This window comes from Palaemon carinicauda, chromosome 40, assembly GCF_036898095.1.
Source record: "Palaemon carinicauda isolate YSFRI2023 chromosome 40, ASM3689809v2, whole genome shotgun sequence".
Lineage (NCBI taxonomy): Eukaryota > Metazoa > Arthropoda > Malacostraca > Decapoda > Palaemonidae > Palaemon > Palaemon carinicauda.
This window is the reverse complement of record NC_090764.1, coordinates 62,644,136-62,671,542: the sequence shown is the minus strand read 5'-3', so window position 1 is coordinate 62,671,542 and position 27,407 is coordinate 62,644,136. Positions and strand designations below refer to the sequence as shown.

General features: G+C 42.7%; 1 protein-coding gene across 2 annotated transcripts in view; it reads right to left on the bottom strand.

Annotated features, from left to right (window-relative positions):
* Nucleotides 1–7,528: 7,528 nt before the first annotated feature.
* The window catches only part of rb (adaptor related protein complex 3 subunit ruby), a 262,024-nt gene continuing 242,145 nt past the window's right edge, over nt 7,529–27,407 (bottom strand). The window contains exons 15-17 of one of the 2 annotated variants that reach the window (XM_068363805.1): nt 22,468–22,607; nt 8,084–8,263; nt 7,529–8,044 (exon numbers count right to left, since the gene is read on the bottom strand). In XM_068363805.1, the coding sequence (XP_068219906.1) occupies nt 8,107–8,263; nt 22,468–22,607 (297 nt within the window). In that variant the 3' untranslated portion in view covers nt 7,529–8,044; nt 8,084–8,106. Of the gene's footprint in view, nt 8,264–22,467; nt 22,608–27,407 lie in introns of both variants that reach the window. The other variant, XM_068363804.1, reaches the window with a different exon arrangement.

Sequence of the window (27,407 nt, the reverse complement as noted above, 5' to 3'; positions counted from 1 at the left end):
AGAAAGAGATGGCTAAATGCGGGGACATACGAGTATGGTCTGCACTCTTAGGGGACCTACTAGTTGTTAACGGCCGAATCATATTGGCGAATTGTCGAGTCCTTTTGTCCCATTCGATGAAGAGATCGTTTTCCGGTTCAATGTTCGCATCTCTACGAGCTGCCAACTTCCTGTAGTCCACAAAGTTAGAGTTTTGGCTATCCTTGAGTAATCTGACACAGTGAGTTTGGATACTCGGGTCAGTTTGAGGAACGGGATCCGGATGGGACTGAGTTTCAACTCGAGGAGGAGAGGAAACCAACTGTTCTTGGCCAGTGAGGTGGTACTAAAGCCACTGCGCCCCGGAAGGAGCGTAGCTTTGTGTAAAAGTTTTTAGAAGATTCCCTGGGGGAGATAGGGAAATCTTCTTCTAATGGTTCCAATCCCGGGGTAATGCGTCCATGGCATAAGCCCGAGGGTCCAGGGTTGGGGTCACATAACAAGGAAGTTAGTGATTCATCTGAGTTGCGAATAGATCTACCTGGAGGCCTGGAACGAGCCTGAGTATCCACCGGAATGAAATTATGTCTAGAGACCATTCTGACTCCAGTGGATCCGTCCTGGATAGTGAGTCCGCTCTCACATTCTGGCCTCCCGCTAGGTGAGGTGCTGACAGGAACTAGTTCTCTTCTGTTGCCCAGGCGAAGATAGTGACCAGGATCTGATTCAGGTTGGGTGACTTGGATCCTCCCCTGTTGACGTAGTGTACTGCGTCTGTGCTGTCTGACACTACTCTGATGTGGGTCGACCTCTGAGGAGAGTCTCTCTTCAGGGTCAAGAACACTGCCATGGCTTTGAGAACAATGATATGGGACTGTTTCATGGAGAGAGACCAAGAACCTGAAATATCTGATGTTCGGAGTAATCCCCCCCATCCACTTAGAGACGCGGCTGTATGGAATGTCACTTGTGGAGGTGGTAATTGTAGAGGAACCGATTTGGAGAGGTCCTTCGGTTCGGACCATGGTCGTAGTCTCATTTTCAAGACAGAGGGGATCTTCGAGACCATGTCTCTTATAGGTACTGTAGCTCTCTTTCTCCAAACTCGATTGATGTCTTTGAGTTTGGCTTTTATTAGGAGATCTGTTACTGAAGTGAATTGGAAAAGTCCGAGGATACTTTCTAAGGCTCTTCGGACACCTGTTTGTGTTTGAGAAAATTTTTTGATCTTGGAAACTATTCCTCTTACCTTTTGGAAGGGAGAGACAACGTGTGCTTCGAAAGGTCCCACTGAATGGCTAACCATTCTAAGCGGCCTGATGGTTGCAGGCGAGATTTTTTGGAGATTGACCCGAAATCACAGGTTGTCGAGAAATTGAAGTACTGTAATTCCTTCGTAGCTCTGTTGCCTTCTATGACCGGCCGGGCCCAAATGAGCCAACCGGCCAGATAAGCAATGATCTGTATCTCTTGGTTCCTGAGTTGTTCTAACACTCTCTCTCCCAGTTTCGTGAATATCCTGGGATCAATGTCGAGGCCAAAGGGCATGTCTTGGACACAAAGGCTTTCCTGCTTAGGCGGAAACCCAGATAAGAAGAGAAGTTTCGAGCTATAGGCGCAAGATAATAGTCGTCGGTAAGATCGACAGAGGTGGTGACGGTCCTACGGGGAAGTAAGGTCCGTACCTGAGAGATAGACAACATCCGGAACTTGTCGCAGAGAATGCAAGAGTTTAGCTTGACAAGTCCAGGTCCACTCTCAATGCCGACAAGCCTTTCTTCGGAATCGTGAACAGGTGGCTTTGGAACTTCAGTGATCGATCCCGTTTGATTACTTCTTCTTGAGTAACCCTGTGGTGTACTCTTTCAGGATGGGAGTGGATTTCTGGGAGAAGGTCACTGGTGGAGGAGGAGGACCTTGTGGCCATTTTCGCCTCAAACCTTTAGAGATTATGCTATGAGCCCACAGACCGAAGGTCCAATGGTCTCGAAAATGGTAAAGTCTACCCCCTACCGGGACCACCGCGTTGTGAGGGGGTGAATCTAGGTACTTTCCTTCTCCGAGCCCCCTTTTTCCTAGGTCCGTCTCTATGGCGAGACTGTCTTCTACTCCTGTAGCTTCCTCTCTGGTGTCCACGAGAGGAGCCTGAGGGTTCGGATCTAGAGCTGTATGCAGGTAAAACATCCCAACGGGGTTGGGCTGTGTACCTGGGGAATCAGTGAGGTAGACCACCTGATGAGGGGGATTTGGATGCATAGACGTCGAATCAGAGGAAGGCTGTGATGACGAGTGGGTAACCGACTATCGATTCCTGTCTGATAGAGGCCTCAGACAGAACGTATTTCCCACAACTAACCCGATCAGACCATCAAACGTGTAGGTCAAATTGGAAGGGCAGATCTTGGAATTATCGTACCCCCAAGACTGACAACATCCTGGTCCAGACAGACCGGGCCTGCCCTTTAGGAAATAATACTGTTACCTTCGGTACCTTGTCTAACCTAACCATGGCAATCTCTTTCAATCGAACGAATCCATTGAATGGGAATTCTAGTACCTGGGAGTAAAATCTAGGTCCCCCAGAGGGAGGACGTCTATGCCATCCAGATTTATGGTACCATCTATATATGGAACATGTAAGGCAAATCTCTATGCGTTGTTTTTTATCGAAGGAGGTTACTTCGATATGCCTGGGGCTGTAGGGGGAAACTTCCGAGTTCCTGAACGGATCCGACTCACCACCATACTTTTGAGCTCCGTCATAGCCCCTTGCTTTTCCCTAGAATGTGTTGCTTTTAGCAGTCACGGTTTATGCAGGGTAACATGAACATCAGGATCCATTAAGGGTCCTAGGTCGGTGACGTAGGTAATTGCAAAGCTGAAGGCTCAAAACTCATCCCCACCTACCTGCCCGTCCATGGGGTCGTCGTCCAACCTTAGAGAGGACACTCTGAGGAGATAGGGACCTATAGATGGAGCATTTCTTCCCAACCTTGATACCCAAGGGCGGAGAGCCTCTCTTGCAGGCCAGAGAGATTCATCATCATCCTGACGGGAACCATGTAGGCGAACCTTCTGTAACAGAAAGGGGACATAAGTCTGGATGTTCCTTGAACTTTGGTTAGTGATCCTATTCACAGGCTGGGATCAGCTGTATAACTCATAAAAATAAATTTTAAAGAATAGTCATTTAATGTACTATCTTTTGGGGTATAGTTCGACACTTGTATTCATGAAATGTGACACTGTTGGCGCATCCGCCACAGGTTGGCCACCCCTGACTCAGACGTTCAGAACCGGGTCTAACATTATTTACTGGCTATTAGTATTCTATTGATTCATCTGTTCACTGACCAGAGTTTCAAGGAACAGTAGATAGCCTCTCATGGCATGGTTAGTCTCGACCCGGCCCTTCATTAGAAGGGGCCAACGTTCGGTTCCCAGTACTGAGTGGAAACTTATTTCTATTTGAACACTATGTTGTATGGATATTTATTCATATTTAGGCATAGTTAGAATTGAATATGCATAAATATAGGCATAATCAATTTATTTCTATTTGAACACGATGTTGTATGAATATTTATTCATATTTAGGTATAGTTAGAATTGAATATGCACAAATATAGGCACAATCAATTTATTTCTATTTGAACACTATGTTGTATGGATATCTATTCATATTTAGGCATAGTTAGAATTGAAAATGCATAAATATAGGCATAATCAATTTATTTCTATTTGAACACGATGTTGTATGGATATTTATCCATATTTATAAATAGTTAGAATTAAATATATGCATAAATATAGGCATAGTTATGTTCATATATTTTTATTAGGACTTTCAAGAATAGCTATTGAATATTACCAACGCAAATTCAAAGTGTCATTAAAGTAAGTACAGTTTACTTTGTATTCATGTTAAATCCTTTCCTTTACAGCAAAACAAGAGATTGGCCACCCGTGGTTTGAGTGATCTCTGTCTGTACCGGAGCTCCGGTAACAATCCCCGGTACAAAGGTCCGTCATAGTGACAACGTGAACACCAGAGGAAAACTAATATTAACCTCAATGCTGATCGCCTGTACGATATCCGGTTAAGCCGGAGATTCGATGAAAAGGATCGTAATAACGATATTGTGATTATTCATGAAAAAGGGATCATACCCTGATTCTGATCGTCTGATTGATCTCTGTTTGTAACGGAGAACTAGTGACAAAGGTCCGTCATCGTGAAAACGTGATCCTCAGCGGTACGATAACATTCTCTAATACTGAATGTTTGTGTTAGCTCCAGTGAAGCCGGAGATTCGATGAAAAAGGGACCGTAATAATGAAACTGTGAAGTCTTCATCGGTATCACATTGTTAACTCCGGTTCTGGCCGTCTGCTTGATCTCTGTTTGTACCGGAGATCCGGTAGCAAAGGCCCGTCACCGTGATATCGTGACTGTCCCCGGTACGATAACATTAACCTCAATGAATGATTGTGTTATCTCCCGTGAAGCCGGCCGTAACGGTGTAATTATGATCAAACATGACAAAGGTTCGTGTGTAAAAGGCTTCAGCCGGAGTCCGAGTGCCGGATTTCACCGTTGCACTCCAAAAATCTGCTCCTGTACGTTAACTAGTTCTCACCCAATGAGTATCCATTATAGCGGAGCATAACTCAAGGCGGAGCTAAGCATAACTCAAGGCGGAGCTAAGGGTGTCGGTATAAAACGACCCCAATTAATGACTCATACACTAACGTACCTATTAATAGTGTTAGCTATATTAACAGTAACCACATCAATAAAAACGTTTATAATATTAAACGTACTATCATCAACTCTGATACTAAGAGGAGGCCTGAATAACTCGTGATCGTATAAAAACGGAGAACGGGAAATTCACCTCTCTTACTCGAGCTAACAAAGAAAACGAGAGAAGGGATAACTCATATCTGTAGAACAGGGAACGAGCAGTCTCTGTTTTCGCTCTCAAGGTTACATAATAAAAAACTAACATCACACAATAAAACAAGAAAATTAATAAAATTGATTGCTTTTCTTAGTAATTGTAATAACCAAGAACGAAGAATAACGACAACGTAACAAATAAACAAGGATATAGTCTAAATCGAAGCCTCTGAGGCGAGTACAAACTAACAGACTAAATCGCTAAACTTTAATTCGCTATTCTTTAAATCGCTATTCTTCGTAGGTCCAAATTGGACTTGCAAGCAAATAAGTACCATAGTATAAACTAATAAAAATTAATGATAACACAAAAAGGCCATAAAACGTAAGTGATATAACCTAGATGACAGAGTACCAGATGGGCAAAAATAACTAGAATATTTACCGAAGCGAACATAACCCAAAATGGCTGCCGATACCTCGGCAGGACAATCGCTTCCAAAACTAAAAACCACCATATTGGAAACAGAACAAATGCCCGGTACTGTCAAAAGCTGCCAAAACAAACTATGGTACTTAACAATGGTAAGGGTGAAGTAGCAACGTCAGTCATGTTGAATTAACGACAATCACTTCGAAAAAACACTGGGCAAAACACTTATCAACTTTGCGGTCAAGTCCAAAACAGAAGGATGACCTGGTGAGCGCGAGTGGTAGGTGTCGGTAGGGTAACCCAACTGTATTCTCTAGGGCCTGTCACGGCCCTCCCCCTTTGATGAAGGGATTATCTAAATGGAAGACAGCCTGTGAATAGTGTTTTCAAACGCCCTTGTTAGATATACGACACCAACAAGGTGCTCGCGCGAGGGTTGTAACCTCTGCATTCCATGCTTTTAATTTTCTCTGGTATATTTGGAAGATTTATATCAGAAAAAGTACAAAGAAGGACTTTTTCGCCGGCCGTCACAGGTCGACCCAGAAAGACTATTGTCAAGGTGAGGTCATGGTCCTTAGCCAACTTCAGCGACACGTACTGTGTCTCTTTTAAGGAATGGAGAACTTTGGTCACGTTCCAGGAAGGCGGTCTCACTTCTGACGTAGGGCAGGTCTTCAAAATTTCATATGAGCATAGACAGCTCTACTGAAGAGGAAATATAGACTCCTTTCAGTCTAAAGACCTAGCTCAAGGCTGGGCAATATCCTTTCACTGCTGACACTAAGCAGAGTTTTTCCTCAAAGAGAAACAGTAAATAGCCCATTTTGCTTGATAAAATGAGGAAGATGACATCCTGAGATATCCATACATCTGTTTCGTAACCTTTTGCGAAAATCCTCAAAGAGTGTGGAGACGCTGGATAACCTTCAAGCATGAAGATATATGGACTCCACTGAGTTGGGGAAGACCAGTGCGTGTGGTTGTTGTAGATCGGGAAAGGGAGAAAGCTTCCTTGGAACTTCCATCAGTAGCAGTAGAAGGTCCGGGTACCACTACACTTGTGGCTATAGCGGAGCTATAAAGTCATGCTGGAGTTGTGAGTCAATCTGACCCTGTTGAGAACTTACCTTACTAGGCAGAACAGGGGAACAGCATAAACATCCAGATTGTTCCATGGACGTTGGAAGGCCTTCTCAAATGACATTTCCTGATCTGGAACCGGAGAGCAGTATACTGGAAGTTTCCGGTTGAGGGATGTTGCAATGAGATCTATCACTGATAAACTCCTTAAAGTCCTTATTGCATTTGCTATCCATTTTCTGTATTTACTTCATGGATAGTCTCTTCCTTAATACCTGAAAATCTGTCAGCATATTTATTGATTTCACAGAAAAATATCTATTTCATCATGTTATAAAAAACAAAAGTATTCAATAGGCTTTGCATTATGGTTAGGAATCCCTAAAGGACCTACATTTATTTTGGGTAAAAGCGAAATCACTCCCGCAATCAATGCCTTTAGCCGGATAAACACATTCCCAGGAGGAAGCAACACGTTCAATGACAAGATCGCCATTACAGATGTCAGTATCACTGATATAATCATCACTTTTCATACTCATTATGGCAGTCAAAATTATCAGCACTTGTTTCTGAATCACTAAAATAATCAACATCAGCCATTATAATAAACACTGATTTTTGCATAAAATAAAGTTATCTCTTACTGGACTATCAGAAAACAACAAACTAGGGATAAGCTAAGCTGACCCCCACCCCTATCTCCAGCTGTGCATTCTTATTAAACTCCTAAAACAATAGTATATATACTAAGTTTTAAGCAACTCTGCTTTGCAAATAATCGTTGATTGGTTACAGTAGCCTGTGACGTTGATAGAAGGAAAAATAGACATCCACAAAATACAGACACACATTGATAGTTATTAATGCATACATTATATGAACGCGTCCTTCTTGGTTTCAAATTCGCCACTTCAAGAACTTTGGTGCCCCTCTGCTGTATAGTAGTTGGCAGATGCTGATTTCTAGGTTAACCATTTGTCCAAAAATCTAGATTAAGAGTACCAAGAATTTTGAACAGGATTGTACATCATTTAGCACTTACATTTAAGGGTATGCATTCAAGCAAAATTTCCTCTAATATATATTTATTTCATCATTATTTGTTTGTTAATCATATAAAACCTTCACTTATTTAATATAATTTATTTTAATTTGCTTTTAAGCCTTTTTCATATATGGGAAGCAAATGCAATGAAAATTCTTGGGCTTTTCATTGTTCTATAAGAATCTATTATAACATTAATCTGAGTCTTTTGAAATAAAAATCAATGCTAAACTATGACGTGCAAAATAACATAGCATCAGCTTTCCCTAAAAATACTGTAATTTATAGGCTGTACATCATTATTATCAGTAAAAGGATGAGATTTATCAGCCCAATGAGTCAAGGCCGACTCTTACACAAGCTGTACAACTGGTGAACAATCTCTCACACATTTTTGAGCTTTACCATTAACATTGTTAGAATACACAAAAAATAAATCCATCACTGTATTTTACAATTGTGTATATATATATATATATATATATATATATATATATATATATATATATATATATATATATATATATATCAACCATAGAGAAGAAAGGAGACAAAGAAGCAGATTCCATTAATGTTGAAAGTTCAATAAGATTGAATTACTAGTACAACAAAATAATATTGCATTCCTAATCCAATTTGTTTCATTCAGTCTTATAATGTTTACGCTTTGGAAAATGATGACTGAAATTCTTTGAGAAGCATGGAAGATATCACCATTTTTTCACAATTGATGGTAAGCAGAGACTCTTGATTATCCTCTGGCACTGTTAAGCTAAGCAATACTAGAACCTTTCCTGATGCCGTCTGACCACCAAATCTGGAAAAAAATGTCAAAAGTTATGGTATCATTAATAGGAAGATGGCAGGTAAAATGTTGAGAGATCATATGCAATTATATACTTAAATTTACTTCCAAGCTATAGTATGTACAGTATTTTGATAGCTTTGCTTATACTATTTTGAATAGTAAAGTACTGAAGTTCACAAAACATGTACATTTGAAAGTGCAATTTATACACCTGTTATTAAACCAAGGAATAAAAAGAACAAAATGTATTACTGTTACCCCTCTTAAATATTTTTACCTCTGCCAACGAAGTTGGAAGGTTATGTTTTTCCTATGTTTGTGAACAGCTTTCTGGCCACAATTTTAATCATAGTGCAATGAACTTGCAGGGATTAACTGTCATGTAAAAAGCTGGAAATGATTACATTTTGGAAGGTCACGGTCAAAGTTCAAGGTCATGGTTAAGTAAAATGTCCAATTCATGTAACCAGCCAATTTTTGGACATCGTTGTCACGGAGACTTCAAACTTGGTTCATATTTGAGTGTATTAAAATCCACGCCCATTGATACATGTTAAGGTCAAAGGTCAAGGTTGAGAAATAATCGCCGCAGCGGAGGTCTGTGCTCTACTGAGTGTCCCTCTAGTTAAAATACCCAGAAGCCTTGACATAAAGTAGGGAAGGGTATAAAATCTGGAAGAAATCTTATCATCGACCACCTTTTGTAAACAACTTTTCAGTGAGAATTAATGTGTATTTTTTATTCTTGAAAAATACTGCATTGAATTGAATATAAATTGCTATGAATAATGCTAATTGGAGTGTGGAAATATTACTTAGAGGAATTTTCTTCATCTTTGTTTTTTTATTTTATTGATATTTATATATTTTTATTTTTTTCAATTTGAAAATTATACAAAATTTCAAGTAACCTTACAATTTAAACTCCTCCCATCAAATTATTGTGTTTTTATTTTTCTTTTCCAACAATGTCTTTGGATTAGAAATATCTTTGTAAATAATGGAGAGAAGTTGAACTATAACGCCAAGATATCAGCCCTCAAAGTTTTGCAACAAGAACACGAAGAAGCATATCACAATATCACCGTTAAATACTATTTCCATTATCAATGATAAGTAGAAACTATTGTCAAATACTTTAAAAATTACTAAACTTACTATATAGCTTTCTTTGCTAATTACCATAAACATGGCCCAAGTTATCCAGCCCCCCACATCCCTATAGGATTCTTCTTTTGCTTTAGACATGATAAGGATACAGTACTACTAAAGTTCACTAGCACTATAAATAGCAAAAAAAGTGACCACACATATGCTCGCTTCACACATTCCCGATTATGGCTCTCAATGCTGATTTTTTGCTCCCGATGCTGATTTTTTGTTCCATCGTAAAAAAAAAATTGCCGATTTTCCACGATTATGTGCGATTGGAGGGCCCAGATCGAAGTCACAGGCCGAAAATCTGGAATTATCGGGGACCACGCTACGACTGTATTATGACTGTCGAATCAGTATTACGATTATGTTTCGATGATTGTAAAGGTTTACGATGATCGGTTGTGTGCTAGGGAAATTAGGCCAAGCCCCCTTTACCGATGTTCGGGAAGTTGCATGATCGACGTAAGAAGCGATTTGATTTTCGGCAGCCGTTCAACAATCATCGGAAGGTTGCAACCGAGGTTATTTTTTTTCACCGAAGTTCGTGCGCACATTTTGATCATCGTATTCTAGATTATGATGATCTAAACGCTCTTCGATGATTGAAGACACGTTTGGATGATCAAAGACACGTTACGATGATCAGAAAATGCATTCCGGAGTTAATGCATTCCGAAGTTCATTAAAAATTTTGATAAATGGCAGTTTCCCCGACCATTTAGTATGGCGCTAAATGGTTGGCCTGGTTTGGGCCACGTGGCCCCACGCCACGAGGCTTGCCCCGCTTCCCGACATCCGTACCAACCTCACGGACATGACAAAAAAACCCCTTCGATATTCGGCCATTACACCTTCAATAATTGCCAACAACCAATTTTCCTGTCTTCGGGAGCAATCGGGAGCAAAATCGTGAATGTGTGAGCCCAGCATAAGAGCGAAAGGCTCAACAAATTGTCTTTGTTATTCACTGAGACAATGAGAGAAAGTGTTGAGCTGCCAAACATACAATTTATAGTGCGATATTTTTTACCTATTCTATAAGAATAGCATACAGTAGGGCCCCGAATTATGGAAGAATTTGGTTGATAAATGGCCCCGCATAAATGGAATATCACATGTTTCAAAACACATAATAGGAATAATTCCATTAGGGCCATGGCAAACAGAAACTTGCCTATTCATATGCATTTACCATCCATTTTCATTTCTTTCTATGTACTATATCGTATTTTTTCTAATATTAACTTGTTCTTATAAATAGATAAAACATTTAAAATATTTTTAAGTTTTAATAACTTGAAAAATTTAAAAATTACAACCAAGAAGGGTGTACATACCATATATTTCCCCTTATAACACGACCTAAATTTAATAGTAATTTTAATGTTTAAGTCAAATCTGTTGTATAAGACAACTGGTGAATAGCAAAACCATCACTGTATGGACTAACTTTTGTTGTATCATTGAAAATCCAAAATTAATGAAATAAAGGCAATTTTATATCATGCGTTCCCTAAGCACACCACGGAATCTGTTGTTTTGTTAACGTTCATCTCTGATCACAGCGAGGAAACGAACACCTTTACACATCTGTGTTTAGGTTACTTTTTGCAGCAACAGCTATCTTACCAAGTATTGATTATAAGATTTTGCTAATACCAATGTTGTTCTACTTAATTTTTCTTAGAACTTTGAAGTAAATGAAATGAATGCGATTTAAATAAAGTTTTTCCTAAACACGCACCTAAAACGAAAACCTTCCGTTTGTTTACTGTACACTCCATCGTCGATCACAATGAACAAACGAATGCTTTAGAACAAATGATCAAGGTGATAACTAATGATATTGAGAGCTTTTAGTAAATATGTCATTACAAATATCTTAATTACCATATCCATATAAATTCCTACATACGTAGCAAAACAGGAAAAACATATTTGTTTGCATTTAATCAACAAACTGCCTCTAATGACAGTATGATAATTTAAGATAATTCTAAACTGTTATGAAAGATAATTGTCCATTCCATATCCAAAATACTTTTCCTAACTTCAGTTATAAGTCAACTTGTACCCACCTCAATTATGGAAAAAAAGAGAGAAGAAAGTACTGGGCCAGTTTTTAAAGTTACCGCTATAACATTTGAGTGACAGAAATGGTGCGAGATTGGAGAAAGTAAGGAAAATTTAAACCATGATTGATTTTTAATATAACTGAAACTTTGTAAAGCAACAAAAATTTCATTTGTTAGAGAGAGGTAAGAAATTAAGAGGTAGTGAAAGGTAGCCTGGCGAGAGAGAGAGAGAGAGAGAGAGAGAGAGAGAGAGAGAGAGAGAGAGAGAGAGAGAGAGAGTTTTAAATGTACTAAACAAAAAACATGATAGGTTATAACACATTGGTCCTTATGTAATATTAATGGTATAAACATTTTAAATAAGTTAAGAAATGGTATACACAATACTTTGTTACTGTATTCGTATGCGCATATTCTTAACAGCGGCAGCTAGATATCGGCTGATCTGATCACAGCCAAAAGTAAAACAAAAAGAAGTCAGCAATAATCAATTTTTAAAATACACCCAAAATTTAAAACAAAAGTACATGTTTTCTCAAAGCACAATTAACTATTTAAATAGTAGCAATTTTCTAGAATAAAATTATATTTCCTAAAAAACAGTGGTTTGCTGATGATATCGTATGCCATATTTTAAGCTAGGATTGAAATGGATTTATACACGGAATAATTTTTCTGTTTTGTATTAAATCGACACTTTTTAAGAAAACTGGTTTTGGTTTCTTATCTATATGTAAGTATTGAGAGAGAGAGAGAGAGAGAGAGAGAGAGAGAGAGAGAGAGAGAGAGAGAGAGAGAGAGAGAGAGAGAGAGAGAGAGAGTAATTGATCACCACATCTAACAATAGTCATGTTAATTTCATTCTTAAACTCAGGTTGCCATATGTGAACAAGATTTTATTTCTTACGCACACACACACACACACAGACAATGACCTGCAGTTTTCTGGCATCTCTCTCTCTCTCTCTCTCTCTCTCTCTCTCTCTCTCTCTCTCTCTCTCTCTCTCTCTCTCTCTCTCTCTCTCTCATACAATACAAATCTTTGTAAAGCAAATCTATATTGTTTAAAATATGACAAAATATTGCCAACTCTTTACCAAAATTTAGGCTATTCACTTCCGATAAACAAACCCAGCCTATGTGTGAAAACTTTGAACACCCACTAGGAAAAATAAAGCTTTTATATATACTGTACTAAACAATAGTAATGCTTTAATATACCATTATTAACACTGCCATTAAAATTATCAAAAGGTTAGAGAAAGATGAAGATTACCGAGAACGTAACCTCAATTTTGTTCATATTTTGTCAGCTGGACTTGCATAGTTGAAGTTTATTTCATTGTTGATATGGAATTTTTCCTTAAATAGGCTATTTATTATGAAAGGATATTAATAAAATGTAAGGTAAATATCGTTTGGTAACACTTATTATCAAGCACCATATTTAGGGCTACCAATATACAGTACACTATACTTAAAAAGACAATAGATTTGATGCATTTTGTAGTGCTTGACTTGCAAACTTTGAACAGCTTCTCAGATACAGAAAATTTATTTATGAAAACTAACCACCGCATAAATGGGGAATTGCATAATTTGGGACCGTACTGTACTTATCATAGGTTACCATGATTTCGAGAACATGGTGTCGCGTTAGTATGATGACCTGTGTAGTGCCATATACCTCAAGCACAAAAAACACAATAACTCAGTTAATTACGAAAGAATTAGTACGATACTTTCTCCCAAGACTCTTTAGTTGTGGTGCAGTGAAGATTCACAATTTTTGATACAGGAATCCATGAAAATTAACACAGGGCGATCCCCTTCACAAATTTCAAACTTTATAGTAAAATGCATTTGATATAACCCATGTTTGACATACCCTTTCAGTAAGTAGTTTGTTTAGGCTACTTACAATTATGAAATTTGTTAAAAGAATTAGAAGACATACATGCAGTGGTCTGACTTGTGTCGGGTAAAGGTAACATGGACTATAATTCTATGGAGACCTGGTATTACTCTCATTCCACTTACCTAAAGTGACCGGATCAATGCACAATCGTGTCAAAGATACTCAGAGGATTCATTGCAAAAATGCACAGAAGATTTTTTCATCCACGTATCTTGCTTTATATGCCGTACCCACATGTTACGGGCAAATATTTTTCACTACAGTATGGTAAAAGATGAGTGACCGAGTAAACATAAAAGTTACTACGTCTTTATAATAGTAGCTGTACTGTTGCAATGATAAATCTTGTTTGTAATTTTCTTAGAAATATAAACCTGGAGCTCTTTCTTGTGGAGTATTTACTTCGGCGAAGCTGAAACTAGCCGATAAGCTTTTCTTACAGGGTATAACTACCCACCGCTAGTTAGCGGGAGGAAGAGCGGGGTAGGCTAGCCACACCACTCCCACCAGCACTAGCGACTAACTGTCACTTTTATAATTGCAGCAGGACTTTTGGGGGTTGGTGCTGGCGAGTACAGTACTTATAAAGAGCTCCAGATTTGTATTGCTAGGAAAAATAAAAATTATTTCCAAATTTGTCATTTTGTTCCAGCGCAACATACAAACCTTCCGCTCTTTACTGAGGAGACTCAGCTTTAGGTGGGTGGAAGTTAGTGACCAACTAACTGGAACTGTCCCGGGATGGCCTCTTGTACAGGGTTACCTAGAGAGATCCTGCAACACATTATCCTTGTAGGATGACGGCTGGGGCAATCATTGCTGTTGAATAAAGAATCATTCTGTTAGCAAGTACTTCCTGCCTCCCCTCTGACAGGAGGACGGGAATATAACAAATATATACATATACAGGATATTAGGTTGTTCAAAGAGTGTGATACTTGCCCACAGAAGAACGAGGTCAGCTGTGCAGAATCCCTCAGATGCTGCGCCCGAAGAGAGGGGAAAATGAAGTAGCAAGTGGCCAGTCACTTGCACATTCATCCTAGACTTACTTAAGAGGTAACCTCCGCCTTCGACCCTCCGATACTTGTCCCACATGGCGGCTGAGGTGTTTAGATCACGTTATGAGCAGCCACCACACGACCTATTGAGGATGTGTCTACGATCCTGTGGGTTACATCTTGAAGGTAGTAGGCGGTGAACGTTGTTTGACATTTCCACCTGCTTGCTTGAAGTACCTATAATACAGAAACATTCTTTTGAAATGCCAGGGAAGTACTTTATCCCCCGACATCATGTGCACAGGGACATCTACCTTATGGCGAGGTGTCTGAGGCCAGTGCCCTTTCTATTACTTGCCTGATCCAAGAGGAGATAGAGTTCTTCATGATTCTCCTCTTGGTTTTCCCCATGCTAACGAAGAGCCTGTTGATCTGGGGTCGAGCTCTTCTTGTCCTTTTAAGATATAACCTCATTGCCCTTACCGGGCATAGTAACAGTAGATCAGGATTGTATATTACAGATTAAATACAATATTCTCAATCCGAAAGGGACCGAATCTAAGATCTGCTACATACGGATTTTGAGTTTTTGCAACAAACTCAGAGACGAAACTGAGTGTGACCTGCCCCCATCCCCTTGAATGGGTGATGTACGAAAGACAATGCAGGTCGCTGACTCTCTTTGCCAAGGCCAGGGCCAGATGAAAAGCCATCTTTAAGGTCAAGTTCTTATACGAGGCTTGACAGAGGCTCATAGGGAGCTCCTTTCAGAACGTAAGACCTTGACAATGTTCCCAGGAGGTGGTCTATCTTCTGACTGGGGGCATGTTCACTAAAAACTGTATGAGGAGTGACAGTTCCGTCAAGGCGGAAATGTTAACTCCATTCAGTTTGAAAACAAGGCTCAAGGCTGAGCAAAAGCCTTTCACTGCCGACACCGAGTAAAATTTTTCCTCCCTGAGGTACAGTAAAAAACAGTGCTACTGTTAGAATGGAGGCACTGAGAGGAGAGAGACTCCGTCCACGTCATCTACCACAAAAGACGGAGCTCGCCTGGTATACTGCAGACGACTACTCCCAGAGGTATCCTGCGATGTGCTTAGCAAATGGGTTCGAAAAGCCTCTCTTTGTGAGGAGTTGCTGGATAACCTCTAGGCGTGAAAACTTAGGTATGGAATTGCTTGGTGGAATATCTTCACGTGTGGTTGTCTGAGAAGCTTGGGAAGTGGAGGGAGGTTTCTCGGTGCCTCTGTGAGAAAATGCAAAAGGTCCGGTAACCATTCTGTGTATTGCCACATCGGAGCTAGGTTATTGCTAGATCTTGCGATGCCCTAACTTTGTTCAATAGCCTCTTTACTGGGCAGAGGGAGAGAACGCATGGACGTCCATTCTGTCCCACGGGTGTTGGAAAGCGTCCTGCCAGAATGCCTGTGGGTCTGGTACTGAAGAGCAGTACACCGGAGGTTTCCAGTAGAGGGACTTGGCGAACAAGTCTACTGTTGGTGAACCCCACAAAGTCAAGACTTTGTTGGCTATCTGTGGATTCAAGGACCATTCAGAGCTAACTATTTGAGTCTTCCTCCTAAGATTGTCCACCAGGACAATCTTCTTGCCCGGGATGAAGCGGGCTGTTCAGGCTACCAAATTTTCTTCTGTCCGCCTGAGGATTTCTATGTTTAGTTGGCATAGGTGCTGTGAAAGGGTACCTCCTTGTTTTTTTATGTGGGACACTACTGTAGTGTTGTCACTCATCAACATTACATAGTGCCCCAAAAGGAGCTGGTGGAAGTGCTTTAGAGCAAGGAAGGCTGCCCTCATTTCTAGGAGGTTTAAGTGGCACCACCTTTCAGATTTGGATCAAAGCCCAGATGCTGTCAGGTGTAACAGGTGAGCCCCCCACCCTTCTTCTGATGCGTCCATGAAGAGCAACAAATCCGGGGAGGAGAGAGAAGATCTACTTCCCTGAGGAGATTGGTGTCTAACACCCATCAACCCAGGTCTCTCTTCTGCTCGGGTCCCACCAGTACTAGGGTACTCAGTGGGTCTCTGTGCTGTGACAGCTAGGTCTTCAGCTGTCAGGGCAGAAACCAAATGCGGAGACAGCCATGGGGCACTAACTTCTCTAGAGATATCAGGTGTCCCAGCAGCTTCTGCCATTGGTTTGCTAGCAGTTTACCTCTTGAGAGAAAGCTCTGGGCTATCTCTTTCAGTCTCTCCTGATTCTCATCCCTAGATATACCATATCTTGGACTGGTTATAGTTGAGACTTCTCACGGTTTATCAAGATCCCCAGATCCTGGCAAAAAGCGAGGAGCTAGTTCACAGATGGTGGAGAAGGTTCTCCCTCGAGTCTGCCAGAATCAGTCAATTGTCTAGATAACGAAGAAGATGAGTGCCATTCTTGTATGCTCAGGTGGACACTAGCGTAAAGACCCTTGTGAACACCTGGGGTGCTGTGGACAGACTGAGGCACAGCACCATGAACTGGTATATCTGTCCCGCTATGGTGCTTCATAGATGACAGATGTATTGGGATCTTGAAGTATACATATTTCAATGAAATCATGAAGTTGGGAGGTTTGACAGCCTGTCTGACCGTTTGACCAGTCTCCACTTTGAATGGAGTCTGCTGAACAAACTCATTTAGAGCTGATAGGTCGATAACGGGTCTTCCACCTCCAGACGCCTTTTCTACAAGAAATAAGAGACTGTAGAAGCCTGGGGACCTTCCCGGGACCTTTTAGGGAACGGCCTTCTCTAGCATGGTCCGCACTTCAGCCCAAAGGGCCTGGTCCTTCGTAGATACTGCCGCAGAGGACTCTGTCATCGTTGGCACAAGAGCCAGAGGAGTGGGAGAATCGATGAAAGGGACGGTGCACAGTATCCCCTTTTTGATATGGAAGTTGACCAAGGGTCGGCTCCTTAGTGCATACCCCTCTGCAATCTGCTTTTTAGGCATCCCCACACTGATAGACAGGTTGTGGGATTACCCCCTCCCTAGCAGGAACATCATCGCTGGAGTTTCTTATTACCATTACCTAAATTCCTGCCGTTGCACTGCCCGCTTCCTCGGTGCTTTTTCTATGGCCTCAATGTGTAGGAGATGGTTGCCTCTGCTACGGTGGTGCCAGTTGATAGGGGCGAGAGGTAATTACTCGGAGAAGAGTGTCATGACTGACTCTTCTCCATCGTTTCGTGACCTCCTCAATGTTAACCTTGTTGAACAAGGAAGTGGCGTTCTGGAGTTTCATTGCCTCCCTCTTGGGGCCCCTGTCTCTGGAATCTTGAGATTACAGCATCTTTTCTTCTCAGGACCCAGGAATCCAAGAGTCCTTGCTCCCGAGAGTAGGAAGGCAAATAATGCCTTGGGTGTCGAGAAGTCCTCCATCTTAACAAGGTAATCAACCGTGCCCAACCAATAGTCCACCCAAGAAGCGGATTGCAAGGCGCACTTAGCAACCCGTTCTATATTGGCGGAGTCTGCCACATAGAACTGGACTGGCAGAGTTGCCAGTTTGGCCAAAGATGAACCTTGGGTCAGAGATACGCTGGCTGAATTGAGTGGAAGGGGGAAAGGGTCATCTCTCGCCACCTCAAAGTACTTTCTCTGCCTTACATATGGAAGGTAGAAGCCTAGAGGAGTCCACTGCTCGAAGAGAGTGAGACGTACCTGCAACCTGAGTGTACGCTCTCTTCTTCGCTGCCTTAACCCACCTCGAAAAAGGTAAGGCTACCTTGGTCTTAGTAGGTCTAGGCATCTCTGAAAACTGATTCAGCATTGTGACTTTGCCCTTGGGCGGAATCTCATCAGGTTCTTCCATGTTATTAACCTTCCTCATGCAAGCAAGTACCTGCAAAAAGATCCGGTCCGAGTCGTTTTGTTAAAAAGGTGTAATTTTCAGGCTGGTGGAAGCTGGCACCGCTCCATCTGAGTGCTCCGAGCCATCGTTGAAAGGTTCTTCCTCTCCTGAGCTAGCACCCACAGCAGCCCGGGGAGAGTGGAGGTCGTCAACTTGGTTTTTTCCCATTGAGGAGTGGGCTCTGGGGGAAGTCCACTATGTCCCAGTCTTACGGGACATAGGGGCACAGCAGCCCGGGGAGAGTGGAGGTCATCAACTTGGTTTCTTCCCATTGAGGAGTGGGCTCTGGGGGAAGTCCACTATGTCCCAGTCTTACGGGAGCAGCGTGGACAGAAGAACGTTCCCCTCGAGTCTGATGTTCTTTCACAGAACACCAGTTTTTGGGCAACATCTTAGAGTCCTTTTTTTCTCTTGGGTAATTTTCAAATTTGTCCAATAGGGAGGAATCCTCCTCCCTGGTCGCTTCCATTGGTTTCGTGCCTTCAAGAGTTTTCAGAGGAGGAGGAGGAACCTTCGCTAGTGATGAAGAAGGTTCTTCTTGGCCCACTTCTATAGTTGAAAGGCTATAGTTCTCTGTGATAGAGACCTCTGTGCGAGAGTGGAGCGTGGAGCGTATCTCCCATCAGGGGAGTGATGGCCACATGGTCCCTTCTCTTCCTCTTGGTTGTGATCGGAATCACTTTCAACCGTTCCCAGCCCGGTTCCGGATGGTCATGACTCTTGGCTTTGATGTAATCTTCATACCTCGAAGCTCACTGGGAGACAGGAGAAGGATGTTGTGGCTGTCTAGCTATGCTAGATTCCCTTGGGTATGCTGGACCATCACTACCTAATGGGATACCAACTGCCTGCCTCACTGCTTGGGTAAGGTCCTGACATCAATGGTTATCCTTCAAGAACGAAGTTCCCGGAGGGCCTCCCTTGTATTCCCTGGGCTTAAATAGTATGTCCTGGGAAGGGAGAGGATGAGCAGACTTCTAGTAATGCTGCAAGTCCTTTTCCCACTGTTCATCTATAAGTCGCTCTGGTCGAGCGGGCTCTAGCTGTGAACACTGGCGCTCCACTGGAAAAACACCGTCTTCCTGTATGCACTGGCGAGGGAACAAATAATCATACATCCTAGCACATGTGCTTTTACCTGATTGCTCAGGTGTGGGAGCGTGCTTGCCAGGTGAGAGGAGGAAGTGAACGCTGGGTTGCCTCTCTCCTCTCTCTCAGGTAAGCGCTTGTGAGGTGACTAACCAGAATCGTGAGGGGGGGGGGGGGCTGAGACGAGCTGGCTCGCTCGCCTTCCTCAACCCGCTCCTTCTCCCTAGAATAGGGATCTAAGGTTTGTAAGATCTTATTAGCACGCCTAGGAGCTTCGCTCTCGTAAAGGTTATCGCGCTTACTCGACTCAAGCGAATAAGCTCTCCTTCCCTCCTCATTTGGAGACTAAGGCACGCAAAGCTGCGTTAGGCCTCTCCTCCCGAAACAGAGTTGCAGGATCCCTTACGAGTGCGTCTAAGAGAGGGGCTCTCCTGCTCTCCCAAAGGAAACGAGTTCATTATTTCCTTAGCCCCGAAGAGCGAGAGAGAACAGGAAGCTGAACGCTTGCAATGCAATAAGTGATGGTTTGTGTGAAAAAAAGCTTCATGGTTTGGATTTTATGAAAAACACTTTATTTGTTGCATTTTTTATATCCCCCAAAGTGTCCCCCCACAAAGAAGTGCCTTAATCTGTTATTATTTCTTTTAACATTTAATGATAGCAAGACCCTACACCTACTAGGGAGACAAGATGAGGTACATGTGTGTGACTTTGCAATCCAGAGTGCCTCAGAAAATTACTATAATTAGTCTCACCTCTTATCCCTTTTCATGGGTGTGAAATAACCATGACATCAAGGACTGTAAGTTTTTTTGTTGTCTTTCTGAAGTAGAGGTGAGAATGTAAATCAGGTTCAATGTGCAATCTTGTTTTATAATCCCTTTGATCTTGAGGCAAGCTACTTCTATTTGAATGTACTGTATCCCAAATAGATACACAGTTAGGTGTGCCTTTGTTTATTCTTGTATATGGAACCCATATGAGAGTCCAGCATGTGAATAGCTCTTATTTTTTTGTTATTCAAATAATTTTTTTGTCTTGTTATCTTTTAGAAGATTGATTCCTATAAGGCTCTGCCTGGATATATCTATGTCTCTGCTTATGTTTTTTGAAGATCTGACTTTTCATACTATAGTTCTGTACTTTTTCTCTCAGGAATAATATAAACCTTTTTCTTTTTCACCAAATAAATATTTTTCTTGTTTTATGAAGACAGCATTTCTTTCCAGTACTTTACACCACTGTGTCCCCTTCTCAGCTACTAATTTTTTTTTTCTTAGTATCATTGTTTTTTTGTACTTAAATAACCTGAAAACAGCTTACCTTTGAATAATATAATGCAGTTACATTTTTAGCTGGGTCCCCTTGCCCAGTATAAAATCAAGGGGTGGTGCCCAGTGCCAAGTTTTCTTGACCTGTTATTCAGATTTTTGGTTTGCCACTGTTTTACCTCTTTTGTGAAGTGAACATTGGAGTGTGGTTGGCATTCGGATACTAGGCAGTCTATGTGCTATATCTGGCCACAGTTCACAAACCACTACAGCAGCGAGACAGGTTCTAACTCAGGTGAATTGGTTCCTGTAGGCACGGTCTCGTGAGAGACTGGCCTGGCAGTCTATGACAAGATGGGAGAAAAGATGGTAACCTCCTCCCATCTTCTTCCTCTAGCTCTGAGAGCAGGGAATAGACAAGTCTAACGCCCTTCGGTGGAAACCCCATGAGGGTGACCACTCAGGAGAAGAACGCTCCTCCTGCAAGTGGGAGAATCTATCGACCCCTTTTCCTCCTAACAGAGCGTCTCCCAGCGGGCGAGGAACAGGACCCTCAAGAGGTGGTGATCAGTTGTTTTCCCCCAGAAGGGTAGACTGTTTAACACCTGGAGGTGAACCTCTGCGCTGCATCTTCCCCCCGGAAGGGTAGACTGTCCAACACCTAGAGGCAAAACTCCAGGCTGGGCATTTCGTTTCTCCTCCGTACGGGCGAACCAGGCCTGAGGATCAACTCCCTCTGCAACCTCCAGAATATAGCTGAAGCACGTTCTCGAGACCTCAAGATCTCGTGACGAGTTACTCCGGGAAGTGCTTGTCCTTAACTGCTACCATCCTCCTGCTGAAGCAGGGAGAACATCGGGGTGAGCAGGAGACAAAGTCTCAGCACTTGAGTGTGCACACACGCCCAATCATAAGACTTCTTGCAGCTTTTCCTCTGATGGAGGGCCTGTCATCCCCATGTAAGACCAGATCAGACGAACGGAATCATCTGAGAAAGAGAGAGACTCATGAGTAGAAACCTGTCGCTGCCCCACTGGGGGAGGCCGCGGAGGGAGTCTTCAGGCAAGGTTATCCTGGTATTACCTGTGCACCACTCGTACTCGACTGGCCCCCAGGGAAAGCTGTTCGAGCAAAGTCAGAATGATGAGATTGAGACAAAGGAGAAATTTGGCAAACTTTCTCCCCTTCGAGGCTGACCTCGAGGGGTAAGAGTCTCTTCTAGCCTTCGTTTTCTTTCGTTTGCCAAATCTAAACCACTCCCTACACATTGCGCAAGGAGACTCCTGCTTACACGAGTGACCTCGACATGCAGGACAGAGACCATGAGAATCGGTCTCCTTAGCCGACATGAAGGTGCCGCACCGGCGCCCTTCTGTGACCGGACAAACCCGCATGATAGGGATCCTCACAGGCAGTCACACCAGAAAAGAAAAAGGCTGAAAGTTTTAACTTTAGGGCAGTTGGGAAATTTTATAAATGTTAAGGGGGGAGTGAGACACGCCTGCCCTTCACCGGGCTGAATTAAAAAGTTGCGGTTAGTCCCCAATGCTGGTAAGAGTGGAGGAGGCTAAGATACCCCGCTTCTCCCATCCACTAACTAGCAGTGGGTAGTTATACCCTGTAAGAAAAGCTTATCAGCTAGTTTCAGCTTTGCTGAAATAAATACTCCTCAGTAAAGAGCAGAAGGTTTGTATGTTGTGCTGGAACAAAGATCATTGCCCTAAACACATAAATCAGTGATTCCCTTTCAATGAAATATCTAATAATATAAAAATTAATGTTCAATTAAATAAATTCAGTCCTTGACCTGCATTCAGACCCAAAAATGATAAAATACTCACTTCAAGATTTTATCATCTGAAGACTGCACTTGGAGAAGATTGGCAGTTTCGTAAGTTCTTGTCAATATATCTTTGGCTTTAGCAGTATTACTTGAAAGTGTAAGAGTTCCACTCAGTTCATTCATACCTCGAAGCTTTCCCTGAAAGAGTAAAAGTGATATGGAAATTATTCACAGCATAAAATAACATTCATCTATAAATCCAAACTTTTTATTATTCCTCCCTTGATTCGATGGTGAGATCAACAGAAGAAATAAAAGCTACTAATTTTGCTTTGAATCGCTATTCCTTAACATCACAATTCACTAGGGAGGAGGTTGGGCATGTATATGAACATCAGGTGAATATAGAAACAAAATAATATACTATTAAAATTCTGTTTTATTCTATGAATCTCCTGTGATGTTCATATTAGTGACAACAAGAAATTTGACATGTATAACATAATTAAAATTCTAGAATCAATTGGTTTAGATTTAATGTAAATCAAAATAATCTCAAATACAGCTTGCAATATAGGCCTCAAAACTATTTTTATAATGATATTTGAACAATCAAAAAAGAGATAAACTTGATTGAACTTAGAAAAATTTAAGACCACAGCGGCAGCAGCTACCATAGGAACTAGAGGCCAATAATCTCCATAAGAAAAGTCAGAATTCTGCAAAAATTAAGAGATGTAGGTTTACTCCTTATAAGTATCTAGAATCTTAAAGACTTATAAGATATGAAATGAGCAAACCTTGAACAAGAAATGACGGTACATTTTTGGACAGAGAACAATTTGCCAATTAAAGGGATTTTGACGAAGGAAAAATCTATTTCTGGGGAGAGACCTGTGGCGCCCGGTGAAAAGAGTCCTTCTTATATATCTTTTCTGATAAAACCTTCCAATTATACCAGAGAAAGATAAAAGCATGGAATGCTGAGGTTACAACCCTCGCGCGAGCACCTTTTGGGTGTCGTGTATAAAGCAAAGGCGCGTGAAAACCACTATTCACAGGTTGTCTTCCATTTAGTTAATTCCTTCGTCAAAGGGATGGGCCGATACAAAGGCCCTAGCCAACCACCAGCGCCACACCACCCACGCCACGACGCGAGCGCCATCTGAACAACATCCTTCTGTAATGGCCATGACGGCTTGGAAAGGAAAGGGTGGGATCGTGTAAAATAAAGGGGAAGGGTTTCACCGGGCGCCACAGGTCTCTCCCCAGAAATAGATTTTTCCTTCGTCAAAATCCATTTTCTGGGTCGACCTGTGGCGGCCGGTGAAAATGTACCAGAGAATGCCTTCCAAGCCCAACAATAACAACTAATTAAATGAGGGGAGAGAAACAACACCATGTAAAGAAAATCATAAATAATTAAGTTAAGTAGGCATAACACAAACTAGCCACAGGGCATAGTGGGAGTAAGGTTAAACAAACATGATAACAGGGAAGCCTCCGAGTATCAGAGGAAACATGCAACAAAACTGACATGGCTAAGAATATCCCAACCCTATAACAACGGTAATCAATAATAGTTACAATCATAATAACCTAATATGAAATAAACTTAGGGCTAACGAACCACCAAGGAAGCGGCGTCGTGGTGCGAGTGGCGGGTAGGAGGGAGAAGAAAAGAGATGGATGAAAGGAAGAACAAAAGATCACTGGGGAGAGATAAGGCTCCCAGCTGCAACTGTTGGGTATTTAAGAGCCTGTAAGTTCATTAGATAGCGGTGTTTGAAGACCATAGGAGATTTCCAACCCGTGTACTTTAAAAGGTCATCAAAGTCCATATTCTGGAAATAATTGATGGAGGTAGCTACGGACCGGATATCATGAGCATGGGGAAATGATCCCGGATTGGCTTGTTTAATGAAGTATAGGATCTATTGCCTAATACCACGTATGGAAATGGTACCTCCTTGTTCTCTGATAAACAAGGGGCCAGACGATCGGGTAGCAGTCCTGGCTAAAAAGGCCCTGAGAGTGGTGACCGGACAGAGAAGTATCTTGGAGAAGAGGAATAACCTTCCAAGGGGACCACCTATTTGGGGGTTAACGGCCGAATCATATTGGCGACTTGTCGAGTCCCTTTTGTCCGATTCGATGAAGAGATCGTTTTCCGGTTCAATGTTCGCGTCTCTACGAGCTGCCAACTTCCTGTAGTCCACAAAGTTAGAGTTTTGGCCATCCTTGAGTAATCTGACACAGTGAGTTGGAATACTCGGGTCAGTTTGAGGAACGGGATCCGGATGGGACGGAGTTTCCACTCGAGGAGGAGAGGAAACCAACTGTTCTTGGGCAGTGAGGTGGTACTAAAGCCACTGCGCCCCGGAAGGAGCGTAGTTGGTGTAAAAGTTTTTAGAAGATTCACTGGGGGAGATAGGGAAATCTTCTTCTAATGGTTCCAATCCCGGGGTAATGCGTCCATGGCATAAGCCCGAGGGTCCAGGGTTGGGGTCACATAACAAGGAAGTTTGTGATTGATCTGAGTTGCGAATAGATCTACCTGGATGCCTGGAACGAGCCTGAGTATCCACCGGAATGAAATTCTGACTCCAGGGGACTCGTCCTGGATAGTGAGTCCGCTCTCACATCCTGGCCTCCCGCTAGGTGAGGTGCTGACAGGAACCAGTTCTTTTCTGTTGCCCAGGCGAAGAAAGTGACCAGGATCTGATTCAGGTTGGGTGACTTGGATCCTCCCCTGTTGATGTAGTGTACTGCATCTGTGCTGTCTGACACTACTCTGATGTGGGTCGACCTCGGAGGAGTCTCTCTCTTCAGGGTCAAGAACACTGCCATGGCTTCGAGAACATTGATATGGGACTGTTTCATGGCGAGTGACCAAGAACCTGAAACATCTGATGTTCGGAGTAATCCCCCCATCCACTTAGAGACACGGCTGAATGGAATGTCACTTGTGGAGGTGGGAATTGTAGAGGAACTGCTTTGGAGAGGTTCTTCGGTTCGGACCATGGGCGTAGTCTCATTTTCCAGACAGAGGGGATCTTTGAGACCTTGTCTTCTTATAGGTACTGTAGCTCTCTTTCTCCAAAATCGATTGATGTCTTTGAGTTTGGCTTTTATTAGGAGATCTGTTACTGAAGTGAATTGGAAAAGGCCGAGGATACTTTCTAAGGCTCTTTGGACACCTGTTTGTGTTTGAGAAAATTCTTGATCTTGGAACCTATTCCTCTTACTTTTGGAAGGGAGAGACAACGTGTGCTTCGAAAGGTCCCACTGAATGGCTAACCATTCTACGTGGCCTGATGGTCGCAGGCGAGACTTTTGGAGATTGGCCCGAAATCACAGGTTGTCGAGCAATCGAAGTAATTCCTTCGTAGCTCTGTTGCCTTCTATGGCCGGCCGGGCCCAAATGAGCCAACCGGCCAGATAAGCAATGATCTGTATCTCTTGGTTCCTGAGTTGTTCTAACACTGCCTCTCCCAGTTTCGTGAATATCCTGGGATCAATGTTGAGGCCGAAGGGCATGTCTTGAACACAAAGGCTCTCCTTCTTAGGCGGAAACCCAGATAAGAAGAGAAGTTTCGAGCTATAGGTGCAAGCTAATAGCCGTCGGTAAGATCGACAGAGGTGGTGACGGTCCCACGGGGAAGTAAGGTCCGTACCTGAGAGATAGTCAACATCCGGAACTTGTCGCAGAGAATGAAAGAGTTTAGCTTGACAAGTCCAGGTCCACTCTCAATGCCGACAAGCCTTTCTTCGGAAATGTGAACAGGCGGCTTTGGAACTTCAGTGATCGATCCCGTTTGATTGCTTTTTCTTGAGTAACCCTGTGGTGTACTCTTTCAGGATGGGAGTGGATTTCTGGGAGAAGGCCACTGGTGGAGGAGGAGGACCTTGAGGCCATTTTCATCTCAAACCTTTAGAGATTATGCTATGATCCCACAGACCGAAGGTCCAATGGTCTCGAAAGTGGTAAAGTCTTCCCCCTACCGGGACCACCGCGTTGTGAGGGAGTGAATCTAGGACCTTCCCTTCTCCGAGCCCCCTTTTCCCTAGGTCCCCCTTGATGGCGGGACTGTCTTCTACTCCTGTAGCTTCCTCTCTGGTGTCCATGAAAGGAGCCTGAGGGTTCGGATCTAGGGCTGTATGCAGGCAAAACATCCCAACGGGGTTGGGCTGTGTACCTGGGGAATCAGTGAGGTAGACCACCTGATGATGGGGATTCAGATGCAAAGGCGTCGAACCAGAGGAAGGCTGTGATGACGAGTGGGTAACCGACTATCGATTCCTGTCTGATAGAGGTCTCCGACAGAACGTACTTCCCACAACTAACCCGATCAGACCAACAAACGTGTAGGTCGAACTGGAAGGGCAGAGCTTGGAATTATCGTACCCCCAAGACTGACAACATCCTGGTCCAGACAGATCGGGCCTGCCCTTTAGGAAATAATACCGTTACCTTCGGTACCTTGTCTAACCTAACCAAGGCAATCTCTTTCAATCGAACGAATCCGTTGAATGGGAATTCTAGTAACTGGGAGGAAAATCTAGGTCCCCCAGAGGGAGGACGTCTATGCCATCCAGATTTATGGTACCATCTATATCCGAGTTCCTGAACGGCTCTGACTCACCACCATACCTTAGAGCTGCGTCATAGCCCCTTGGTTTTCCCTAGAATGTGTTGCTTTTAGCAGTCACGGTTTATGCAGGGTAACATGAACATCAGGATCCTTTAAGGGTCCTAGGTCGGTGACGTAGGTAATTGAAAGCTGAAGGCTCAAAACTCATCCCCACCTACCTGCCCGTCCATGGGGTCGTTGTCCAACCTTAGAGAGGACACTCCGAGGAGATAGGGACCTCTAGATGGAGCATTCCTTCCCAACCTTGATACCCAAGGGCGGAGAGCCTCTCTTGCAGGCCAGAGAGATTCATCATCATCCTGATGGGAACCATGTAGGTGAACCTTCTGTAACAGAAAGGGGA